At 39.8% G+C, this 23,505-nt stretch overlaps 1 protein-coding gene across 8 annotated transcripts in view; it reads right to left on the reverse strand.

Moving 5' to 3' along the window:
- Positions 1-23,505, reverse strand: part of PDE11A (phosphodiesterase 11A) — a 411,261-nt gene that overhangs the window by 156,573 nt on the left and 231,183 nt on the right. For all 8 annotated transcript variants that reach the window (XM_007083909.3, XM_042994780.1, XM_042994778.1 and 5 more), the window contains 3 exons: positions 13,677-13,752; positions 10,378-10,445; positions 9,543-9,635 (listed from right to left, as the gene is read on the reverse strand). In XM_007083909.3, the coding sequence (XP_007083971.2) occupies positions 9,543-9,635; positions 10,378-10,445; positions 13,677-13,752 (237 nt within the window). The remainder of the gene's footprint in view (positions 1-9,542; positions 9,636-10,377; positions 10,446-13,676; positions 13,753-23,505) is intronic.

Raw genomic sequence — 23,505 nt, forward strand, 5'->3', positions numbered from 1 at the left:
GTTTTTTGAAAAAATTAACAAAATTGACAAACCTCTAGCCAGGCTTCTCAAAAAGAAAAGGGAGATGACCCAAATAGATAAAATCATGAATGAAAATGGAATTATTACAACCAATCCCTCAGAGATACAAATGATTATCAGGGAATACTATGAAAAATTATATGCCAGCAAATTGGACAACCTGGAAGAAATGGACAAATTCCTAAACACCCACACGCTTCCAAAACTCAATCAGGAGGAAATAGAAAGCTTGAACAGACCCATAACCAGCGCAGAAATTGAATCGGTTATCAAAAATCTCCCAACAAGTAAGAGTCCAGGACCAGATGGCTTCCCAGGGGAGTTCTACCAGACGTTTAAAGCAGAGATAATACCTATCCTTCTCAAGCTATTCCAAGAAATAGAAAGGGAAGGAAAACTTCCAGACTCATTCTATGAAGCCAGTATTACTTTGATTCCCAAACCAGACAGAGACCCAGTAAAAAAAGAGAACTACAGGCCAATATCCCTGATGAATATGGATGCAAAAATTCTCAGTAAGATACTAGCAAATCGAATTCAACAGCATATAAAAAGAATTATTCACCATGCTCAAGTGGGATTCATTCCTGGGCTGCAGGGCTGGTTCAACATTCGCAAATCAATCAACACGATACATCACATTCATAAAAGAAAAGATAAGAACCATATGATCCTGTCAATCAATGCAGAAAAGGCCTTTGACAAAATTCAGCACCCTTTCTTAATAAAAACCCTTCAGAAAGTCGGGATAGAAGGAACATACTTAAACATCATAAAAGCCATTTATGAAAAGCCCACAGCTAACATCATCCTCAACGGGGAAAAACTGAGAGCTTTTTCCCTGAGATCAGGAACACGACAGGGATGCCCACTCTCACTGCTGTTGTTTAACATAGTGTTGGAAGTTCTAGCATCAGCAATCAGAGAACAAAAGGAAATCAAAGGCATCAAAATTGGCAAAGATGAAGTCAAGCTTTCGCTTTTTGCAGATGACATGATATTATACATGGAAAATCCGGTAGACTCCACCAAAAGCCTGCTAGAACTGATACATGAATTCAGCAAAGTTGCAGGATACAAAATCAATGTACAGAAATCAGTTGCATTCTTATACACTAACAATAAAGCAACAGAAAGACAAAGAAACTGATCCCATTCACAATTGCACCAAGAAGCATAAAATACCTAGGAATAAATCTAACCAAAGATGTAAAAGATCTGTATGCTGAAAACTATAGAAAGCTTATGAAGGTAATTGAAGAAGATATAAAGAAATGGAAAGACATTCCCTGCTCATGGATTAGAAGAATAAATATTGTCAAAATGTCAATACTACCCAAAGCTATCTACACATTCAATGCAATCCCACTCAAAATTGCACCAGCATTCTTCTCGAAACTAGAACAAGCAATCCTAAAATTCATATGGAACCACAAAAGGCCCCAAATAGTCAAAGTAATTTTGAAGAAGAAGACCAAAGCAGGAGGCATCACAATCCCAGACTTTAGCCTCTACTACAAAGCTGTCATCATCAAGACAGCATGGTATTGGCACAAAAACAGACACATAGACCAATGGAATAGAATAGAAACCCCAGAACTAGACCCACAAACGTATGGCCAACTAATCTTTGACAAAGCAGGAAAGAACATCCAACTGAAAAAAGACAGTCTCTTTAACAAATGGTGCTGGGAGAACTGGACAGCAACATGCAGAAGGTTGAAACTAGACCACTTTCTCACACCATTCACAAAAATAAACTCAAAATGGATAAAGGACCTGAATGTGAGACAGGAAACCATCAAAACCCTAGAGGAGAAAGCAGGAAAAGACCTCTCTGACCTCAGCCGTAGCAATCTCTTACTTGACACATCCCCAAAGGCAAGGGAATTAAAAGCAAAAATGAACTACTGGGACCTTATGAAGATAAAAAGCTTCTGCACAGCAAAGGAAACAACCAACAAAACGAAAAGGCAACCAACGGAATGGGAAAAGATATTTGCAAATGACATATCGGACAAAGGGCTAGTATCCAAAATCTATAAAGAGCTCACCAAACTTCACACCCGAAAAACAAATAACCCAGTGAAGAAATGGGCAGAAAACATGAATAGACACTTCTCTAAAGAAGACATCCAGATGGCCAACAGGCACATGAAAAGATGTTCAGCGTCACTCCTTATCAGGGAAATACAAATCAAAACCACACTCAGATATCACCTCACACCAGTCAGAGTGGCCAAAATGAAGAAATCAGGAGACTATAGATGCTGGAGAGGATGTGGAGAAACGGGAACCCTCTTGCACTGTTGGTGGGAATGCAAACTGGTGCAGCTGCTCTGGAAAACAGTGTGGAGGTTCCTCAGAAAATTAAAAATAGACCTACCCTATGACCCAGCAATAGCACTGCTAGGAATTTACCCAAGGGATACAGGAGTACTGATGCATAGGGGCACTTGTACCCCAATGTTTATAGCAGCACTCTCAACAATAGCCAAATTATGGAAAGAGCCTAAATGTCCATCAACTGATGAATGGATAAAGAAATTGTGGTTTATATACACAATGGAACACTACGTGGCAATGAGAAAGAATGAAATATGGCCTTTTGTAGCAACGTGGATGGAACTGGAGAGTGTGATGCTAAGTGAAATAAGCCACACAGAGAAAGACAGATACCATATGGTTTCACTCTTATGTGGATCCTGAGAAACTTAACAGAAACCCATCGGCGGTGGGGGGGAAGGAAAAAAAAAAAAGAGGTTAGAGTGGGAGAGAGCCAAAGCATAAGAGACTCTTAAAAACTGAGAACAAACTGAGAGTTGATGGGGGGTGGGAGGGAGGGGAGGGTGGGTGATGGGTATTGAGGAGGGCACCTTTTGGGATGAGCACTGGGTGTTGTATGGAAACCAATTTGACAATAAATTTCATATATTGAAAAAAAAATTCTAAAGGTTAGTGGGCAGGAAGAGAGGGCTGCTTCGTGCAACCTAAAGGTCCAACACATGTGGCTGTCCAGGGGCCAAATGGATCTGTGAAAGATGCACAGGCTTAAAAAGACTCAGATCAGGAAGCAATGAGTGGATGAACAAAATATGGTATATTCTTACAGTGGAATATTATTCAGTCCTAAAAAAAATAAGGAAATTCTGACACAAACTACAACATGAATGACCCTTGAAGACATTATGGTAAGTGAAATAAGTCAGTCACAAAAGGACAAATACTGTCCTTACATGATACTGATTCTACTTACATGAGGTATGTAGAGGAGTCAAGTTCATAGCCATAAAGTGGAATAGTGGCTGCCAAGGGCTAGAGAGGGGAATGAGGAGTTAGTGTCTCATGGGCACAGAGTTTTCGTTTGGGAAGATGAAACCGTTCCAGAGATGGGTGGTGGTGATGATTGTTCAACATTGTGAATGTTATTTAGTGCCACTGAACTGTACACTTAAAAATGGTAAATTTTATGTTGCGTTTATTTGACCACAATAAATAAAAGAGAAAAATGTGGGCCACCAGAAGCCAGGGCCCGAGAGACAATTATAACCTGTCAGTCAGGAGAGGTAAACCTACATCAGGGACTGACAACGGGAGATTTCTAGGCTCCAGAATTCTCTGAAGAATTTATGAAAGCAACTCACAATTAAAAAAATGTTGGTGCTTGACATAGAGGGCCTTGAAACCAGGTTAGAGTATGAGTTTGCTCTTTATCCTACTTCCATCTTGCTCTCTACACCTGTCTTGGGGAGGAGGTAAAGTGAAGAAGAGCAAGGAAGCTCACTATGACCTTCTCCTGATCATAGCTTCTAATCTCAGGGAAAGAGAGGAGCTCGGAGGCTATTTAACACCTGAGTGTGTCACAAGAGCCATGTAACGTACCAGAGAGTTCATCCAAGAGTAGGGAAGTTTGATTCCAGAGAGTAGGTCTAAAGGAAGAGGGATGAAAAATAATGGAGTGACATTCTGTTGGCATCCTGAGTCTAGCTGTGTCAATCACCCAGTTAGAGAAAATTTTCCCCTTGGAGCTTAGGAGATTACGCACGGTAGAATCATGTCTTTCACTTCTCTCTTTTTTCCTTATCTTCAGGAAGCCAGGTTGGCTCCTTAATCATCATCAAAAGGAATACCTGAGGGGAGATGATACCTTGGAAGAGATCCCCCCTAAAATAAGTAAACAGAAAAGACTGGTCCTCATGACCTATAAAGGAGAAAGGGAATACAGAGGTGTGCTATGCAAGTCTGTGGTCAGCAAGACTGCCAATAAGGTGACTGCCACCTTTTCCATCACAGCCTAAGCTTTTCCCTTTTGGAAAGCTGACACGGCAGCCCAGAAACATTATTTGTGGCTGTAAGCATTCACTTATTCAATATACTTTTGGTTTTATAGGTAAACCACTGAAAGGAATAAAGAATAGATAGCAGAGAATAGATAGCATGTTCTAGCAGAGGAAAACATACAAAGTCACAATTAACGATAACATAGGATGAAGTCAGGAGCAAGTAAGCATGGGATTAGAAGATTTATAGAAAAGATTACATTTAAGGTGAGCTTTGAATGACAGAACAACTTTGAGGGGAGGCAGCATAATTGGAACAGAGAATAACTGAAGCAGGGAAGGTGTTAGAGATCAGATGGCAGAGAAGCAGGTGGCTGATCTGTAGACTACGATGTAGGTGAGTTTGTAAGTAGCACAGAATGCTCTGAAAAGAGAAATGAGAGCTGGGGGCAGGAAGATAGTTTGATATGAAATTTCAAAGGGCCCCGAGGGCCAGGAAGTTGGTACTCTGATAGATAATGGGGGAATAATTTAGGATCCGTGAGTGGGTGAGTGATGCAATCTGAAATACGCTTTAGAAAGAACAGACAGGTGGGTATTACGATTGTTCCGTCAAGAGGTAAGGAAGCCCTTAAGTAGGATGGCTGCTATGGCTATTGGAAAGGAGGAAATGGATGGGAGAGGCTTTGGGGAGGTAGAGTAAATGGGGCTTGACTTCTGACTACATATGCCCTTTCTACACCCTCTGTCTGACCCTCGTCCCTTTCCTCATCTGGTCATAGAGGGGTATTAGGTGTCCCTTAATACACTGACTTATATTTTCCGGGAAATTTCTCATCAGTATCCAGCAAGGCTTCATTTGCAATATCTATGAAAGACACCCCAAAGGACAATTCTTGGTGTGCAAAATGAAGAAGTAATATTCTGATTTCCATTCATGTTGTATTTGCTCTGTGTTCTGGAATTTCAGGTGAAGTTTCCCTCTTTTATCATGGGATTCTTACACTCAGAAAATGTGAACATACATTAGTATACTTCCCGTGAAGCTCTTGGCACTCAGACAGAATGGAAATCAGGATAAAACAATTAAAGTTATGAAAAATGATAGTAAATTCCCCTCTTTGTTCCATTATTCAGCTTTAAGAGCATCTCAGCTCTCTAAGAGTCATCGAGTATTAGTTTTATATATTTAGGAAACAGACTTTTAAATAGAATTACATAACTAAATTATAAGAACTTAAGAAAAGCAATAATCAAAATAATAGTGCTTTATAATTCAATTGTTAAACAAAATCCAGACAATGTATTAGTCACTTCATTTTTTAAAGGCCAAAAAAGTAGAAAGCATATCATATGTTTATATTTTTATTTTTCACCATTTGTGGATTAGGTTAAAATGAGCTTAAGTTGCCAGTATGTGGCAACGGGGAAGAGACCCCATAGCATGGGAGATCTTCTGGGGAGGCTTTCCCCTTGGGGATGTACAGCTTTTGAAGACCTGCATAGCTATTTTTAACATGGGAAATTCTGTATTTACAGTGCCTGGTCTTTTCTATAGAAACATATAGGGCAGTGGGAAGCAGAGGCAAGCAGTAGGGGCAAGGAGTAGGGGGCAATGGCAAGCAGCGGCTCACTGCAGCCCAGCAGCTATAGCTCCAATGCTGCTGGGATGCTCAGTGGTGGAACACAGGATGTGCCCAGGATCTGGGAAACTGGGGATCTGTCTTCAGCTCAAACTTTAAGCAGGAAACGATCTTCCCCATAAAAGGGGCAAAAAATTACACCTCCTCCCCAGCCCCTCAATCAGAACAGTTTTATAAGCAATTCTTGGGCAGAGCATTCAGAACTCAGTGCAGGTTAAGGGCAGCAAGCGCTCTGGTTAATAGAACAGCCAGCTTTTATTAAGTGCTAACTGTAACTAAACACTCTCTAAATACTTTTCCTGCAACTGTTTTATCACTCTGTTAAAACACCTTTCTTACCAAACCCATCTAACACGTGCAACAACTGAGATTGCGAAGTTAAGTAGCTTCCCTAAGATCCACAGCTACTGAACACAGATTCAGTCCTAACTAGACTGATCAGACTAATGTAAAAGACAAGGCTCTAAATCTTTTCCTCGCATTGCCTCTCGCTCAGATAAAGCCAGCAGCCTCCTGCAGGGGATACTGATACACAGCAAGGTGTGCCTTAGAAGTGCACTTCCTGTGAACCCTGGACACTTCGGCAAGCATCCGTAAGACGTAAACTTCCCAGAGAACAGGGGAAATACTTCCAGAGAATGCACCAAGGTAGTATTTTTATTAAAAATGCCTGAGAGAAAGGGTTCTTAAAAGACAAGAGAATGCTGTGCTATCTCTCAAGAGTCTCCTGAACACACAGGAAAAAAATGTATTCACATTACCTCTCCAGGCCATGAAATATGTGTGCTCGCTTTCTGGGGAGGGAAAGCCTTCTGGGGTGGTTATTGTCACTGGGGGCTGTGGGATGGATTACTTGCCTTCACTCTTGTTGCCAGCTGAAAAAAACACACTGCAAAAAGATTATGGGGATGGTAAAGCTACACTTAGACAAAGATCTTATGCAAGATCAAGCAGAAAACAACCTGAAGAGACTAAGTAAAAATGAGACAACACGAGTGGAAGAGGAGCCTGCCCAGATCCAAGTGAGGAATCTTCCCTTAGCCACAATGGAAAAAAAGGGGAAGGTCACCCCACGTTCTTGGGGAGAAGGAGGAGATGATATAAGGATAGCACTGTGTGTGGTTCTGTCCCCTCTGGTTAGTGTGTTCTCTCTCTCTCTCTCTCTCTCTCTCTCTCTCCTCTGTTATTGTTGCTGTTGTTATCATCATCATCATCATCATCATTACTTTACCTTAAAACATTTGTTGGATCATTTACATTCCTATCAAGTAGCTTAAATCCTTTATTGGAATAGGCTGGTTATAAATACATACTTTTAATAGAAATATGCACCTTAAATTATATTATTCACATGCATCTATAATATTTATAAATTTTAAAAATATATAATCATTCAGAAGCTAATGTATACTATAGTATAAGAAGATCTCACTCCTGAGTTTGGGTTTAGTAGTTCTCAACAAAACACTTTTTGTCTTTGTAAAGCCCTGAGATAAGAAATCCTTCCAGATATTCTTGCATATGCATTCCTGGATGAGAGAGTGGGGTGGATGCCACCCGATCATTAGAGATGGGAATGTGGTATCTGGTGGGGTAGGGGTTGAGTGGAGCAGGGAGGGAGGAAACCAAGATGGCAACACCAGAATTCTGATCGGGAAAGCACACAGAACATGTAAGTCCACACATACAAGCAACTTCTGAAAGGGTGAGACTACCACAATACTTGGGCTGGAAATTTGGGAGTGTCAGTAATAATTTTTGTATGTCAGGGCAGAAGGTAACAGAGTGGTCTATGAACCCAAACGAGCAATTCATGGGTGAGGACACCGTGGCTGTATTAGAATTTTCTAGGTCGATGACTAGCGGTGGTGCCAGTCAGAGAGTGGCCTCTCCTTGGTGAATGGCAATTCCTGCTTCAGCCCACTGATTCCACCCCCTTCCCAACAGGATGGAGACCCACCAGGAGGTGGGCGAGGAGTGCGTATGTGGGTATATATGAGATGCTCTGTATGTGTGAAGTCCAACACGACAACATGAAGTAGAGTTTGTGTGGGACTAGTGTATAGTGTGTCCTTTTTTACAGATGCAGAAACTAAAGTTTTTAAAGAAACAAAAGCTGAGTGAGGCAACCCTGTGGAGGTCAAAATTTGAAGATGGTGGAGTCATGACAACATTTGCTGTTCCAAATCCCTGTCCTTTGTTCTTTCTCACAATCTATGGTGATTTCTCAGTAATAAACACATTACTGCAAGTAATAATATAGCAATTATTGTCCTTACTGTAATTTTGTTGATGGAGTATTAAAATCTTCTCTTATATTATCTCATTTAATTCTCACACTTGAGGTAGGTGACGGAGTCAGGATGTGAAAATACTTCTGCACATAGACCTAATGGTCTATTAGTGATTCTTATTCATTGCATATCCACAGTTCATTTACTTATTAATTCATCCTGGATGTATTATTTTTATTCCTTGTTGTAAAGATATTACATATAAACAAAGCAGGACTCCGAGGGAGAGCCAAAAAAAAAAAATCCTTTTCGTTGGGCAGGGGAATCTCTTTCTTCCATCCTTTCTTTCCTCTTTCTGTCTCTTCCTCCCTTCCTCCATCCATCCCCAAACCATTTAATAAAAGCATTCTCTGTGCTAAGTGCCCTGCTAGGCACTAGGGAATAAGATTATAAAAAAGATAAAATCCCTGTGCTTCCAAGGTTCATGGTCTAATTAAGGGTAGAAAAGTATATCGGTAAATAACTGATTTTAGGTCTTTTAGTCTTAAATCAGAGTACTTCAGGTACCACTGTGTTGCTTACTTATCCTCTCCCTCGGTTTTATCTTTCTACCAATATCTCACTTGTTACACAGAATACTTTGAAGACTGTACATGTATTATATTATCATGTTCTAGATAATGTCACATATCATTGATATTTTATCTGCCCTAGTTAAGAAGTATTTCACAGATAGAAAAAAGAATCTTTGATAATGGCTATAGACCAGAAGTTGGGACAATAGGTCTTGGGTCAAAACAAGGAGATTCAGGGGAGAGCACTATAGTCTTAGAACCTAGTCTGAGAGGAGATGCAGGTCAGGCCTGGGAAACAGGTCGGAGCTCTTGGTGGGATGTACACATGTGTAGTGGGGGAGCTAGATAATGCCCGGAGTAGCCTGTCCCCACCTGGGTCACATGTCTTTGTAGTGAAGTTTTCTTCTGTGGTATGAGAAGTTGTGCATTTCCAGACTATCTATACATATTCAAAATAAGTTCATAACGCATTTAACATCCTGACTATTTTTTGGATCATCCCTTTTAATAAACCTAACACATAAAATCTGTATCTAACTGTACAACGTATATGGATGGCCTTCAAGGAATCTGTGCACTCCCTAAAATTGCATGCAAAATTGTGAGCATATGAGCATTGTTAAGAGTGGGTCTGGCTTTCATCAGAGCCAAACCCATGACTCTAGAATAATTAAAGCCCAATGAATAGGTAATTAAAAATTGAGAAATTAAGGCCCATAATAAGGGCTTTTTTTCTCTCATAAAATTAGGGCTTTTTAGCATGTGATTTGGACATAAATACTGACTTACATCAAGAGCCACAGACTGTTTGGCCCAGGACTTCTTCACTTGATCGTACATAATTGTGTTGTTGATGCCAAGGCCACAGAAGATGACAAAAGCCTAGGAAAGAGAAAGCCCACTAATTAAAAACTGCAATAACTCACTGGCATAATCTAATATGAAAGCAGGCACTCATCAGAAATGGGTCTGAAAATATAATTTTATTGTACACAGAGGTAGGCCTTGGGGAAATATGCACATTAAAATTCTTAATTACTATTGTCATGTAACAGCTTTATAGCTCACATTGCACATGAGAAAAAATTGTTAATTTCATGTCATTGTGGAAAAAATGACTTTGTAAATTTAAAAACATACTTACAGTCTTACCAAATGTGTTCTTAATTCATTTAGATCGTGGACTGATTTTAGTAATTCCATTCCATTTAACTAAAGCAACCTCTTTTTAGTGGCTAGGGTATAAAATATTTTGATGAGGAAACCAAGTGACAATACCCATGAGGTAAATGTGAAAAGGAAGGAAGGTAGATTTAGAACCAGTTAGTAAAGAAGCTGTGAGATGTTCTTGGCTAGAGAAAAATAATCGTGGGGGTTTCATGTTGGTTATTTGTTGGTGCAAAGTTTATAAGGAAGCCTGTTCCAGGCCAACCTTTCCAGGTAGAGGGCAGATGGGAATAAATGGAAGCTTGAAAACCCAAGGAAGGTGATGGCCATACAGCCGGCAGAGCTGGCTCAAGGTCTCACGACTATCCATAAACGCTTGACAAATTTTGGCAAGCTGCTACTAGGAGACTATAGGTGACTCAGCTATAACCTTTGGTTCACAAATTTATTTTCTTACCTCAAAAAGTCGTTGATCTGCGTCATCAAAAGCTTTCCCATCAAGTCTATTTAACACCTGAGCCACTCCTGTGGGAAGAGTTTGGTTTATGTGGTCAGTTTCAGCACTGCTCACTGTGTTACCACAATATAATAAGCCCCGGCTGACTCCATACCTCCCCTAGGTAACTTCAGACACTCAGTTTAATCTCTGGTCTCCCTAGTGCCTGCTGTCTTTAGGAGAGGGGATCTGAGGTACACAGCAATGCAGTCGATCTTCAAGGTTGTGATATCCAAACTGGCTCACAGTGAAGCCTAAAGCTCTACCACGCATCAGTCTGAATCCTTGAAAATGTTTTTCGAGATGACTGTGCACAATCACTCTGATCTATCGGACATATATATACACATGGACATACACATACATGCAATTAGATACGTAATTGAGCTTAACTGTGTAAATACACATGTGTGTGCAAATATATATATAATTTTTTTTATTTTTTCAATCCCCTGGAACACAGTGCTTGAGTGAGGCAGTGTGGCATAGTGATTAAGAACATGGGCTCTGGTGTCACACTGTCTCAGCTCACATTTCAACTCCACCACAGCTGTTACCTTAAACAAGTCACCTAACTTTTTTAGCACTAAAATTCCTCATCTGTGGGGCGCCTGGGTGGCTCAGTCGGTTGAGCGGCCGACTTCGGCTCAGGTCACGATCTCGCGGTCCGTGAGTTCGAGCCCCGCGTCGGGCTCTGGGCTGACGGCTCAGAGCCTGGAGCCTGTTTCGGATTCTGTGTCTCCCTCTCTCTGACCCTCCCCCGTTCATGCTCTGTCTCTCTCTGTCTCAAAAATAAATAAACGTTAAAAAAGAAATTAAAAAAAAAAATAAAATAAAATAAAATTCCTCATCTGTAAAGTGGGAATTAAAACGTTAACTATCTCAGAGGGTTAGGAAGATTAAATGAGATAATGTTTGGGGGCGCCTGGGTGGGCTCAGTCAATGAAGCATCTGACTTCAGCTCAGGTCATGATCTCACGGTTCGTGGGTTCAGGCCCCTCATCAGGTTCCCTGCTGACAGCGTGGAACCTGCTTGGGATTCTCTCCCTCTCTCTCTGTCACTCTTGACTCGTGCTTTCTCTCTCTCTTAAAATAAATAAATAAACTTTAAAGAAAAAAATAAATGAGATAATGTTGGAATGTTTTAAAGTGAACATTAAAGAAGTTGGGAATTAGGACACCGTCAATCTTCAAAGCAAGGTTAGTTCTGCTTCTGCTACCAATGGGGTACATACAGTTCTAACAAACTTAATTTATGTACATTTCCTCTTTCCAAAGTTCATTTCCAGCACTGTGCCAGATGTCTCAAAACATACAGCTCTAACCAGAAAAACTGAACAATCTTGAAAAACATTCCCCTGTGTCCCCATTTAGTACAAACAAAAAAATAGCTATAATTCTAAAGCATGGTTGTGTTTTTTAAAATACCTAACTTCTCACTAGGGAGGTAAGTCATCATATGCTAGAAGACATATGTAATGAAACACAAATCTTTTAGCATGTAGTAGGCAAACTGCAGTCTTAGTTTTGAAAGCATAACAGATGTTTACTGTTACGAATGAAAGCTATGGGGCAACTGGGTGGCTTAGTGGTTAAGTGTCTGACTCTCGATTTTGGCTCAGATCATGATCTCTCCTGGTTCGTGAGTTCGAGCCCCGAGTTGGGCTCTGTGCTGTCAGCTCAGAGCCTACCTGGGATTCTCTCTCTCCCACTCTTTCTGTCCCTTCCCCACTTGCCACCCCTCCTCAAAATAAGTAAAAAATAAAAATAAAAGTTAAAAAGAAAGGAATGAAAAGCTAGGATTAGATTTGAGGTTGCCACTGGACACTAATCTTAGAATATTCTATGTTCATTAATATACCAATATTTTTCTATAAATTAAGCAAATGGATGAAAAAATTCTGTTATGGCTCAAGTCTTGACAACATTGACAGAATACTAAGTTCTTGATAAGCAGCAGTGCCTTTCAGTTTAACAGGCAATGTCAGGGGGAAGCGAAGAGAGGCAAATAGATGCACTAGTACCTAGTCCCCTAGGAAAAAAATCATGTTTTAATTGTGTTTCAATAATTTTAATAATTCCTTCACTCTTTATGACTTCTCTAACCACTGACTTCTTCCTTAGGTTTGATACTTTCCTGACTGAGGTTTTGAGGAGAGGGAAAGAAGAACAGGAGGTAGAGAAAACTTAGAAGCTCCTTTGGACCACAGTTCCATATTCTGGGTCAAGTACAGCCTATTTTATTTAAAAAAAAAAATTTTTTTTTTTAACCTTTATTTATTTTTTTTGAGACAGAGAGAGACAGAGCATGAACGGGGGAGGGGCAGAGAGAGAGGGAGACACAGAATCGGAAGCAGGCTCCAGGCTCTGAGCCATCAGCCCAGAGCCCGAGACGGGGCTCGAACTCACAGACCTCGAGATCGTGACCTGAGCTGAAGTCGGCCGCTTAACCGACTGAGCCACCCAGGCGCCCCCAGCCTATTTTAGAATCATCCAAACAGAAAGATGCATGCTCAGTATATGTCTAATAATACATGTTTTGGGGGTGCCTGGGTGGCCCTGTCAGTTGAACATTTGACTTCGGCTCAGGTCATGATCTCGCCATAGATGAGTTCGAGCCCTGGGTCAGGCTCTGTGTTGACAGCTCAGATTCTGGAGCCTGCTTTAGATTCTGTGTCTTCCTCTCTCTCTGACCCTCCCCTGCTTGCACTCTGTCTCTCTCTCAAAAATAAATAAACATTAAAAAATTAAAAAAAAAATACATGTTCTTTTTCCTTTGCACATACTCTGTGCGTAAAAGCATAGATGTAAACATAAAGATGTAATGGAAAGTCTGTATAGGAGTTAGGAGCCCTGACTTTTAATCTCTACCCTGCTACTGACTCCCTCTATGATTTTATTCTGGACTTTGCATGATACCCCCACTTCAATTTCTACAAGGTAAGATAAGAAAGTCCTATTAGTTGATTTCTGAGATCTTCTCCAACTTCAAAATTATTGGTCCTTGGTTAAAAGAATAAATATTTGTTCGTTGTTCAGATTAATGTTGATTCACCAGGAGTCTGCACTTATGAGATTAAACAAAAGAATGAAACATAGGCTGACGAGTCCTGGACATAAAAGAGGGGAGCAGGTATCAATTCTTGGTCTTTTCAGTAAGATCAAGTGTAAAAGGGGCGAGCAGGTAAAAAAGATAAGGTGTATTTTAATGTAAATTTGTCTTTATCAAAGAAGTTTGAACTACTTAGGTAATGTCTTACCAATTATTTGGTGGTTGCTATTCCAAATAGGGACACAGAGAACAGATCTTATATGAAACCCAGATATCTGGTCAGCCTAGGATATAAGAAAATAGTTAATTAAAATTAAGCAACATTTACCCATTTCTGACTTACAGCTTACCACTCTTTATAATAGACATTTTAAGATCACTTTTAAAAAGATACATTATAATCTATTTTTTAATGCATACACTCACCTGTCTCTTAATTTAAAACATCACTATGAACATCCTAAGGGGATCAAGTCCCTACCAAATATGAATCAACCAAATGACCCCATGTCAACACCACCTCCCCCAATCCCTGCAGCCACAGAGAACTGGGTGTAAAACTCTTGATCATGATCATACTACCAGACAAAAATTCTGGCAACTGTTTCTGCCCTGAGTATAAAGCATTTTAATTAAACCAGTAGTCAATGGGCACATCTGTTAGTAAAAGTGTTTTGAGCCTATAATGCTGCCATATGTATAATTAGTTTTAATACTCTATATTTTTAACATCACTAATTTACTATGTATAAAATAATATACAAAAAATTGAAGTTGCAAAAATATACAATAAATGTAGAGGTTCAGAGATCTTCTTTCTTCTAGAAGGCTGTCAGATGACATATTTAAAATATGAAGGTATAGTAACCAGGATCAACAAACATCATTCAGTAAAAGCTCCATGTAATATTAAAACTGATGGTCCACATCTGAACTGTTAGATAAGAGCTACTAAAGACTGACAGAGCATTGGTGAGTTCATATGACCTTGAGTTCTATTGAGAAAGGTCATCCTGCCATCCCAGTACTATAGGAAAAACAATAAGATATCAAGGTTTTAGATCATGATTATTGGGGTAAAAAGGTACTGTAATATTTTAAAACATTGTAGCACTTAAGAGCTACACATTTAAAACATTTGAAATTGGAAGTTAATTTACACACCTAAATTTTATGTTTGGATTGTTTTGGTTTTCCTCTGAGAAAATAATCTTCCAGATGTCTTCTATTCTTGATACCAATATGTAAGTTTCTTTTTTTAAAGTAATTTTTTTGTTTTGTTTTGTTTTGTTTTGTTCAAGAAATCTTCCTCTGCTCCTGGACCATGAAGATATTCTCCTATTCTTTTCCTAGAATCTTTATAGTTTTAACTTTCACATTTAGATCTGCAATCAAACTGGAAATGATTCTCGAGAACAGTGTGAGCTAAGAGTCAAGATTCTTCAAGTATCTATTTATCTACCACCTCCTATGCACCAGATACATTGCTGGTGTGGATATAAAAATGAAGTTGAGGATATAAAAATGAAGTTAAACAGTTGCTTGAGGAACTCACAATGTAGAGTGAAGACAGAAATAGTTAAGATAAAATAAGTGTCCAAGTAACGAATGTTTGGAACACTATAGAAAAACCAGCAACTGACTCTGTTTAGAGAAATCAAGAGCAGCTTTAGATCCTTACCAGTGAGTCTTCAGTGACAGGGATGACAGTGACGATGATGAGCTAACATTTACTGGGTGTTTGCTTCATGTCCGGCACCCTATTCGGCACCTTCTCGTGCATTATCTCATTTACTTATTAAAACAACCTTACAGGTAGGTACTGTTAACATCCTCCCTTTCAGATAAGACTCTGATATCTGCCTTGAAACTGGAGAGACTGGTTCAAAGGAAATCAGACAATAACAAACACATCCATCAAAGTTACCCTCCAAAAGAAACAAAGTGGTTTTCCTCCTCTCCCTGAGGCTAACAGTCTGAATTACAGCGATGCTAGTGAGCAGGAGGAGATTGAAGTCGATTTTCCAGGTCTAGGAGGTATAAGCTACAGACTTGGACTGGCCAGAGCAGCACTGGAACGTGTGGGTCTGTTTTGCTGACGGACACACAACTGTCAGGTGTCCTGAACCGGTGCTGAGAAGGAGGCACGATTGCTCTGCCAGCTCTGGGACCACCATGGCCCCACTCTAACCCTTCCTAGGAGATCTGAAGCAGCTGAGGAGAGAGGTCATGGTGCAAGAAGACAAGGAACATGCAGTGAGTGAAAGAAACCAGGACAGAGACGGCTTGAGAGGCTGGTGGCGAGAAAAACAAACCCTAGGCTGTTTGCCAGTGAAATAAGCAAGAATTCTGTTTACCAAAAATTATTGTAGTTCCCCAAAAGAAGTTTTTATTCTGGGGAGCTGAGAGTATGTGTTCTCCCATCCCTCCTGAGGATAGCATGGAAGTCTCTGGTTTGAGTAAGAGTGGCTGGAGTCCCTTGATGTGGGGAATACAGGAAGTTTGAGTGAGATGATCCTGAGTTCAAGTTATAATTGAGATGGCAGGGGAGAGGGCGGTTAGGGACTCATCCTGATGTCATCAGCCTCTGGTTCTAATTGATTGAGTAAAATCACCAGGGAAGAACTTGTTCAAGGAAGACACAAAAGGGCTGAAAACTGGGACATGATATTTCGGGCAGAAACATGAACACAGGGTCAGTGACAGGGAGGAAAAAGAACTCCAAAGCTCATACTCTTAACCTCCATGCTTTGTAGCATTTCTAACCTGTGAATACATTGCTACAACCTTTCTGGAAATAGATTTACTGATGTGTATCCAGAGTCCAAAATGTATAAATACCCTTGACCAATTCCTAGGTCTAGAAATTTATTCTATGGTAATTATCATAGCTATACACAAAAGTTTACATATAAACGTATAAATCATACAATTACCAATGATAGTGATATATTAGAAATAACCTGAATACTCAACTAGAGGGAGTAGGTTGAGTAAACCATAGCACATCTACACAGTGGAATATTATCCATCTAATTTAAATCATGCTATAGAAGAATATTTGTTAATGTGGAAAATTTTAACATATTAAGTGACAAGAGTGTGGGTGTCTGTGGGTGTACAAACACTTACTATATACATTGGAAAATCCTGGAAAAATTATAACCAAAGTAGTCCTCTCTGAATTGTTTGCCTATGGGAGTTTTTGTTTCTTTACTTTAAAAATAATCTTTACTTTTTAGAACAGTTTCAAGTTCACAGCAAAATGAATGCAAGTACAGAGAGTTCCCATACATCTCTTGCCCCCACACATGCACCTCAACATCTCTCAGGACCAACATCACTCACCAGAGTAGTACTTTTGTTACTACTGATGAAACCACACTGATACATCATTATCATCCCAAGTCCACAGTTTACATTAGGTTCACTTGTGATGTTGTACATTCTATGGGTTTTGACAATGGGGTCATGACATGTATCCACCATTAGAGTATCATACAGAGTAGTTTCAGTGCCTCTCAAATCCTTTGTGCTCCACCTGTTCATTCCTCTATCCATGTTCAGATCTGGCAACTACTGATCTTCCCCCTGCCCCAGCTTTACTGAGGTAGAACTGACAAATTTATAACATGCTTAATGTGTACATCATGATGATTTGATATATGTATACACTGTGAAAGTATTCTTTCGGGTTTTTAAAAAATTTTTTAAGTTTATTTATTTATTTTGAGAGAGACAGAGTCAGCACGAGTGGGGGAGGGGCTGTGGAGAGGGAGAGAGAGAATCCCAAGCAGGCTCTGTGCTGCCAGCACAGAGCCCGATGTGGGGCTCAAACCTACAAAGCTGCGAGATCATGACCTGAGCTGAAACCGAGAGTCGGACACTTAATTGACTGAGCCACCCAGGCGCCCCTGTCTTTGGGAGTTTTTAAATTACTGTTTGCGGGTGCCTGGGTGGCTTAGTCGGTTAAGTGTCTGACTTCAGCTCAGGTCATGGTCTCACGGTTCGTGGGTTCGAGCCCCACATCGGGCTCTGTGCTGACAGCTCAGAGCCTGCAGCCTCCTTCAGATTCTGTGTCTCCCTCTCTCTCTGTCCCTCTCCTGCTTGTGCTCTGTTTCTCTGTCTCTCAAATAAATAAACATTAAAAACATTAAATAAATAAACAAATAAGTAAATAAATAAATTACTACTTGTGTTTTCTAAATTTTGGATAATGAATTACTTTCCCATAAGGGAACAAGTTATTTTCTAAATAGAACTAGAGTGGAACAATAGTGTCAAATTTTGCAGAATAGTCAAACAAGATAAGCACCGAAAATGGGCTCTTGGATTTAGTAGCACAGAAGGATAACTGAAGGCAAATATAGTCAGGGCAAGAAGGGATGGGATGAGGATCAGAAGTCAAGTGGTTAGTTCTGAAGGAGAGGGAGGCCACACTGAGAGTGCAGAGCTGCATTGATCCAACACTAGAGGCTTACATGGGCTGAGCACAACAGGAGAGGCGAGGCAACAGAGGATGTTGAAAATGTCTTTTTTTTTTTTTTAAAGGTTTATTTTTGTGTGAGAGAGAGAGTGTATGTAGGGGAGGAGCAGAGAGAGAGAGAGAGGGAGACAAGGATCAGAAGTGAGCTCTGTGTGGACAGCAGCGAGCCCAATGCGGGGCTTGAACTCACAAACTGTGAAATCATGACCTGAGCCAAAGTCAGATGCTCAACTGACTGAGCCATTCAGGTGCCCTGAGAATGTCTTTAAATCGTTCTCACTGTGGATGAGGGAAGGAAGTGAGGCTGGGACTAATTGGCTATGAAAATAAGGAAGAGAGAGCAGTAATGATCAGCATGCTTGAAGAGCCCAGCAAGATGGGAGAGAGGGAGGGGAATGGCAGAGTATGATGAGGGTGAACTTTCCAAACTGAAGATCATTAGGGCAATCCCCCCACTTGTCTATCTGTAGCAATGCTGTTGTTTCTAGAAAGTTCAACTAATCCAGGTTGATTGTATAACCATATGAAATGGCAAGGGCTGGGAGCACATATCATCCCCTGCAGGGACTGCAGGAGAAGAGCACAAAATGTCTGAAGAATGAATACCAAACAAGGATGAAGAGGAATAAGAAAGTATGAAGGAAAGAATCATCTCTGTTCATCAAAGAATCCCAGGTCTCCAGATCATATCAGTCAATGGCGCTCAGAAATATTTACTGCCCTCTCAACCCTGACCAAGGCACTAGAACTCTCTGTCTCAATTTTGTCATCAATATTGATCTTGTGCAAACCAAAATGTCAACATTGGCTATCTCCAGATTTTGGTATGGTAGCTGATTCTCATCTTTTTTCCTTTGTGCTTTTTCTTATTTTCCAAGTTGTTTTATAAGAATATGAGCATGAAACGGTTTCAAAATTTGTAAGGTGTCTTACAAATGTAAATATTACTGAGAGGAATACCTGCCCCCAAATATCCACCCCACTATTCTACAAGGTCCCCACTCCATCATTCTCAGTTTAAAACTCACATCATTAGAGTCCTAATTGTTAGACCATATGAGACTAAGCAGCCTTTCTAGAAGGTTACAATTAAAATAAACATACTATCTGGTAGTGCCTACTTCTTTCCAATTAAATATCTGTATACCTAAAAATTTTGTCTAGTCTGTGTCCTGATTTGGTTTTTCCAGTTGATGGATCTACTCAGAGCCATCAAAACACACTTGTTACATTTTCCAGCCTCTCAAAGGTGGTCAAAGGAAATGTTAAATGAATCGGTGATAATGTAACACTATTCTTTAATATTCAAAATGTTTCCTTTCCCTATAAGGATATGTACAATTTAAGCTATAATCTAAAGCAATACTTTATCCCTCAAATGTCAATCTACCAGTAAGAAATTCTGGTATTAGGACAAGCTGAGGGAGACGTTCTGAAGTCAGTCCCTTCATTTTCCCGAAACTAAGTAGAGAGGCAGTTTCTTTTTGTCTACCTTACCTACACATAGGATCAGTCCTAATGGCTTCTAGAACATACCTACAAATGATTCCTTAAATTTCTGACAAAAGTACTCCTAAAGAAATAACTGACCTTTGGGCTTAGAACTGAGGCATTGTCTTCATCACCTATGTAGCAAAGTCTGTTGTACTCTTACAACCATGGGACCCCTATACTGGTCTTCATTCAGCAAAGCTACCCCATTCTATACCTTAATTCAAGTCTTAGTAATCCTCCTGACCTTTTTGCCTTCCTGGTCATCTGGAATTCTTATATCCCACCATCCAATCTTCCCTAGCAAACCCTACTCCCGGAAAAGGATCTCAAACTGGCTTACACTGAGTATCAGCACTTGAGAGATTATTGGTAGCAAATGCATTTCAGCAGGTGCACAGAGCTCTATCTCTTAATGGTTTCAATTTTGCACATTTCCCTTTGTCAGGAGCAGCAGAGCTGATAGACCATGAGGCGTTATAGAGAATAGACAATGAACTGTCCTCCTGGGCTAGCACTCAGCATTTCAGATTGTGGGGGTGCTTTGCTATGAAGATCTGACAGGCAAAATGGGCTTTAATGCTTTAAGTCAAAGGATCTTAGAGCCCAGAGTCCCATTATCCTTAAGTGCTACATGACGAGGGCAAGAACTATTGAGTTGTCTTCAACAGGCTTTGATAAGAAAAAGAAAACAACAAAACAAAACAGAGAAAGAACCTCATGTGGGAAAACTCATGGGATTGAAGCGTGACGGACTTAGGGCCATGACACCTTAGATTTAACTGTGTAACTGGGCATCAGCCACCATGGTAGAGGAGATCTGGGTGCTGATGGGTTTCTTACTGCTCTTAAATTTGTAACAAATACATTTGTCACCAAATCATCCATGCAGAAGGCGTGTCCTACATTGTAGTTATTTTCTGCCATCTCCCCTGTGCCAAACCTTTTCTATTCAAATGTTGGGTCCAATTGTTCATTCCTGCTGTAGGCAGAGGACAAACTTTGCACGTAATGGCTCTGAAAATTCTCCCCATAACAATACAAATGGGAGGAAATACTAAATTAAGCAATAGAATATTATACCTTATAATGACTAAATAACGGCTTGTTGTGCATTAGTGTATTTGTTTTAGGGTATTCTTTTGAATCTAGTATGAAAAGAAGGGCAGAAAGCTTTGCAGATAATGCACTAGAGTGCAACTAATTATTGGAGGATGAATTCATAAGCACAATGCCAGCTAAAAGCAAGACCAGAATAACTGTTTCAGGGTATTTGTAAATAGAGTATGCGCTCTAAGAAGCCACCTGATACAACAGCAGGTCATCTGAAAACGCACTTTATGTACATGCCGTTGGCACAGTCTCAAACGAGTATCTTAGGATAAAATCCAAGCAACACTCCATGCTGACCAGGGCAATAGAAAATAATCCATCTAAATTCCCCAAAGATACAGTAAGACAAGTTAATTTACTTAGATCTTACATTATTTCAATTCTAGTTTTGAGTAATAGTGTATAGTTTTTAGGGGCTCACAATAGCCTGGCAAAATATAATTTCACATCAGATATAAAGGGTCTAAAATTTTAAAATATCTTTATAATTTTGCCTGATTACAAAAACAATACAAACCCTTGGGAAATTTTTAAGTAAAAATAAAATCAAAAGCTCTAATCTTTCCATCTCTATCATGGCAACTATTGACAGTTTAGTATAAGTTCTTGCTGATCTTTTCCTACAAATATACAACATGCTTATGCATCAATTTATGATATATTCAATAACATATCATATATTCATAAATAAAATATATAAAATGTTCAACAACACTTAACAATAATGACTATTTTTTTTACTTCTTGTGTGTCTATTTATTTATTTATTTATTTTAATATGAAATTTATTGTCAAATTTGTTTCCATACAACACCCAGTGCTCATCCCAACAGGTGCCCTCCTCAATGCCCATCACCCACTTTCCCCTTAAGTACTAAACATTGTTCCAGTTGTTGGGGAGATATCAGTGAACAAAACCAACAAAATTCTCACCTTCATTGTGGTTACATTCTAGCGAGAGAAGACAGATGGCAAACAATACAAAAAAATACAGAAATAGATTACATGTTAGGAGGTGTTAGGAATTACAGAGAAAACATAGAGCAGGATGAAGGGGACTTAATATCAAGGCTGCCAGGCTTTACTAACAGGTAACATTTGAAAGATGATTTTATTTTATTTTTTTTTTTTTATTATTTATTTATTTTTTTTTTTTTTTTTTAATTTTTTAATATATGAAATTTACTGTCAAATTGGTTTCCATACAACACCCAGTGCTCATCCCAAAAGGTGCCCTCCTCAATACCCATCACCCACCCTGCCCTCCCTCCCACCCTGCCCTCCCTCCCACCCCCCATCAACCCTCAGTTTGTTCTCAGTTTTTAACAGTCTCTAATGCTTTGGCTCTCTCCCACTCTAACCTCTTTTTTTTTTTTTTCTCCTTCCCCTCCCCCATGGGTTTCTGTTATGTTTCTCAGGATCCACATAAGAGTGAAACCATATGGTATCTGTCTTTCTCTGTATGGCTTATTTCACTTAGCATCACACTCTCCAGTTCCATCCATGTTGCTACAAAAGGCCATATTTCATTTTTTCTCATTGCCACGTAGTATTCCATTGTGTATATAAACCACAATTTCTTTATCCATTCATCAGTTGATGGACATTTAGGCTCTTTCCATAATTTGGCTATTGTTGAGAGTGCCGCTATAAACATTGGGGTACAGGTGCCCCTATGCATCAATACTCCTGTATCCCTTGGATAAATTCCTAGCAGTGCTATTGCTGGGTCATAGGGTAGGTCTATTTTTAATTTTCTGAGGAACCTCCACACTGCTTTCCAGAGCGGCTGCACCAATTTGCATTCCCACCAACAGTGCAAGAGGGTTCCTGTTTCTCCACATCCTCTCCAGCATCTATAGTCTCCTGATTTCTTCATTTTGGCCACTCTGACTGGCGTGAGGTGGTATCTGAGTGTGGTTTTGATTTGTATTTCCCTGATAAGGAGCGACGTTGAACATGAAAGATGATTTTAAAGAAGTGAGGATGGGAGCACGCAGATACTGGGGGAAGAGAATTTCAGATGAGGGAATAGCCAGTGCAAAGGCCCTGAGATAGGTGTGTGAGTAGCATGTTCTAGAAATAACAAAAAGACCAGTATGGCTGGAGAAGCAGGAGTAAGGACTGGGGTTAGATAAGAGGTGCTAGATTGTGTAAGGGCATTGTAAACATCTGAAAGAATTCTGAGTCTGGCTTTTACTCTAGTGGCATAAGGAGACTTTGAAGAGTTTGTGAGCAGACTTTTGATATGCTATGACTTGAAATTTAAAAGCATCTGGTTATCTGGCTATTGTAATGAGAACAGAGTGCAAAGGAGAAGAGTGGAAGCAGAGATTAAGAGGCGATGGCCATGAAATAGTCCAGAGATGAGGGTGGCTTGGACTTGGGAAGTAGCAGTTGAGTGGTGAGAAGTGGTCAGATTCTGGATAAATTTTGCAAATAGAGCCAGTTGGACTTCCTGATGAGTTACATGTGCCAAATGAGAGAATCATGCCTATAAAATTTTTGTCGTAAGCGTCAGGAAGGATTGAGTTGCCTTAATAGAGACAGGGAAACAGAGAGAGGAGTAGACTTGGAAGAAAAAAGGTTGTGGGCTCTGTTTTGGACATGTTAGGTTTGAGGGGTCTGATTGAAAAATATGTGTATATATGTGTATGTATATATGCACATATATCATTCTATACATTATTCTATACACACTTCTTTGTGTTTTTTTTTTTTTTTTCACTTGTGGACATTTTTCCATATCAGGACATAGGGAAGATCTTATGGGATAGAGAGATTTTGTGTGGGTGCAATTTTCATCATTATTATAGTATGGTAGGCAGAATGCTAAAGATGACCTCTAAGATTCTCACCTGCCACCTTCCACTTTGTACGTATCTGGCATAATCCTCTCCACTTGAGTGTGAGCAGGACTTGTAAATATGACAGGATAATCACTTCC

Source organism: Panthera tigris, chromosome C1 (genome assembly GCF_018350195.1).
Source record: "Panthera tigris isolate Pti1 chromosome C1, P.tigris_Pti1_mat1.1, whole genome shotgun sequence".
NCBI classification, from domain to species: domain Eukaryota; kingdom Metazoa; phylum Chordata; class Mammalia; order Carnivora; family Felidae; genus Panthera; species Panthera tigris.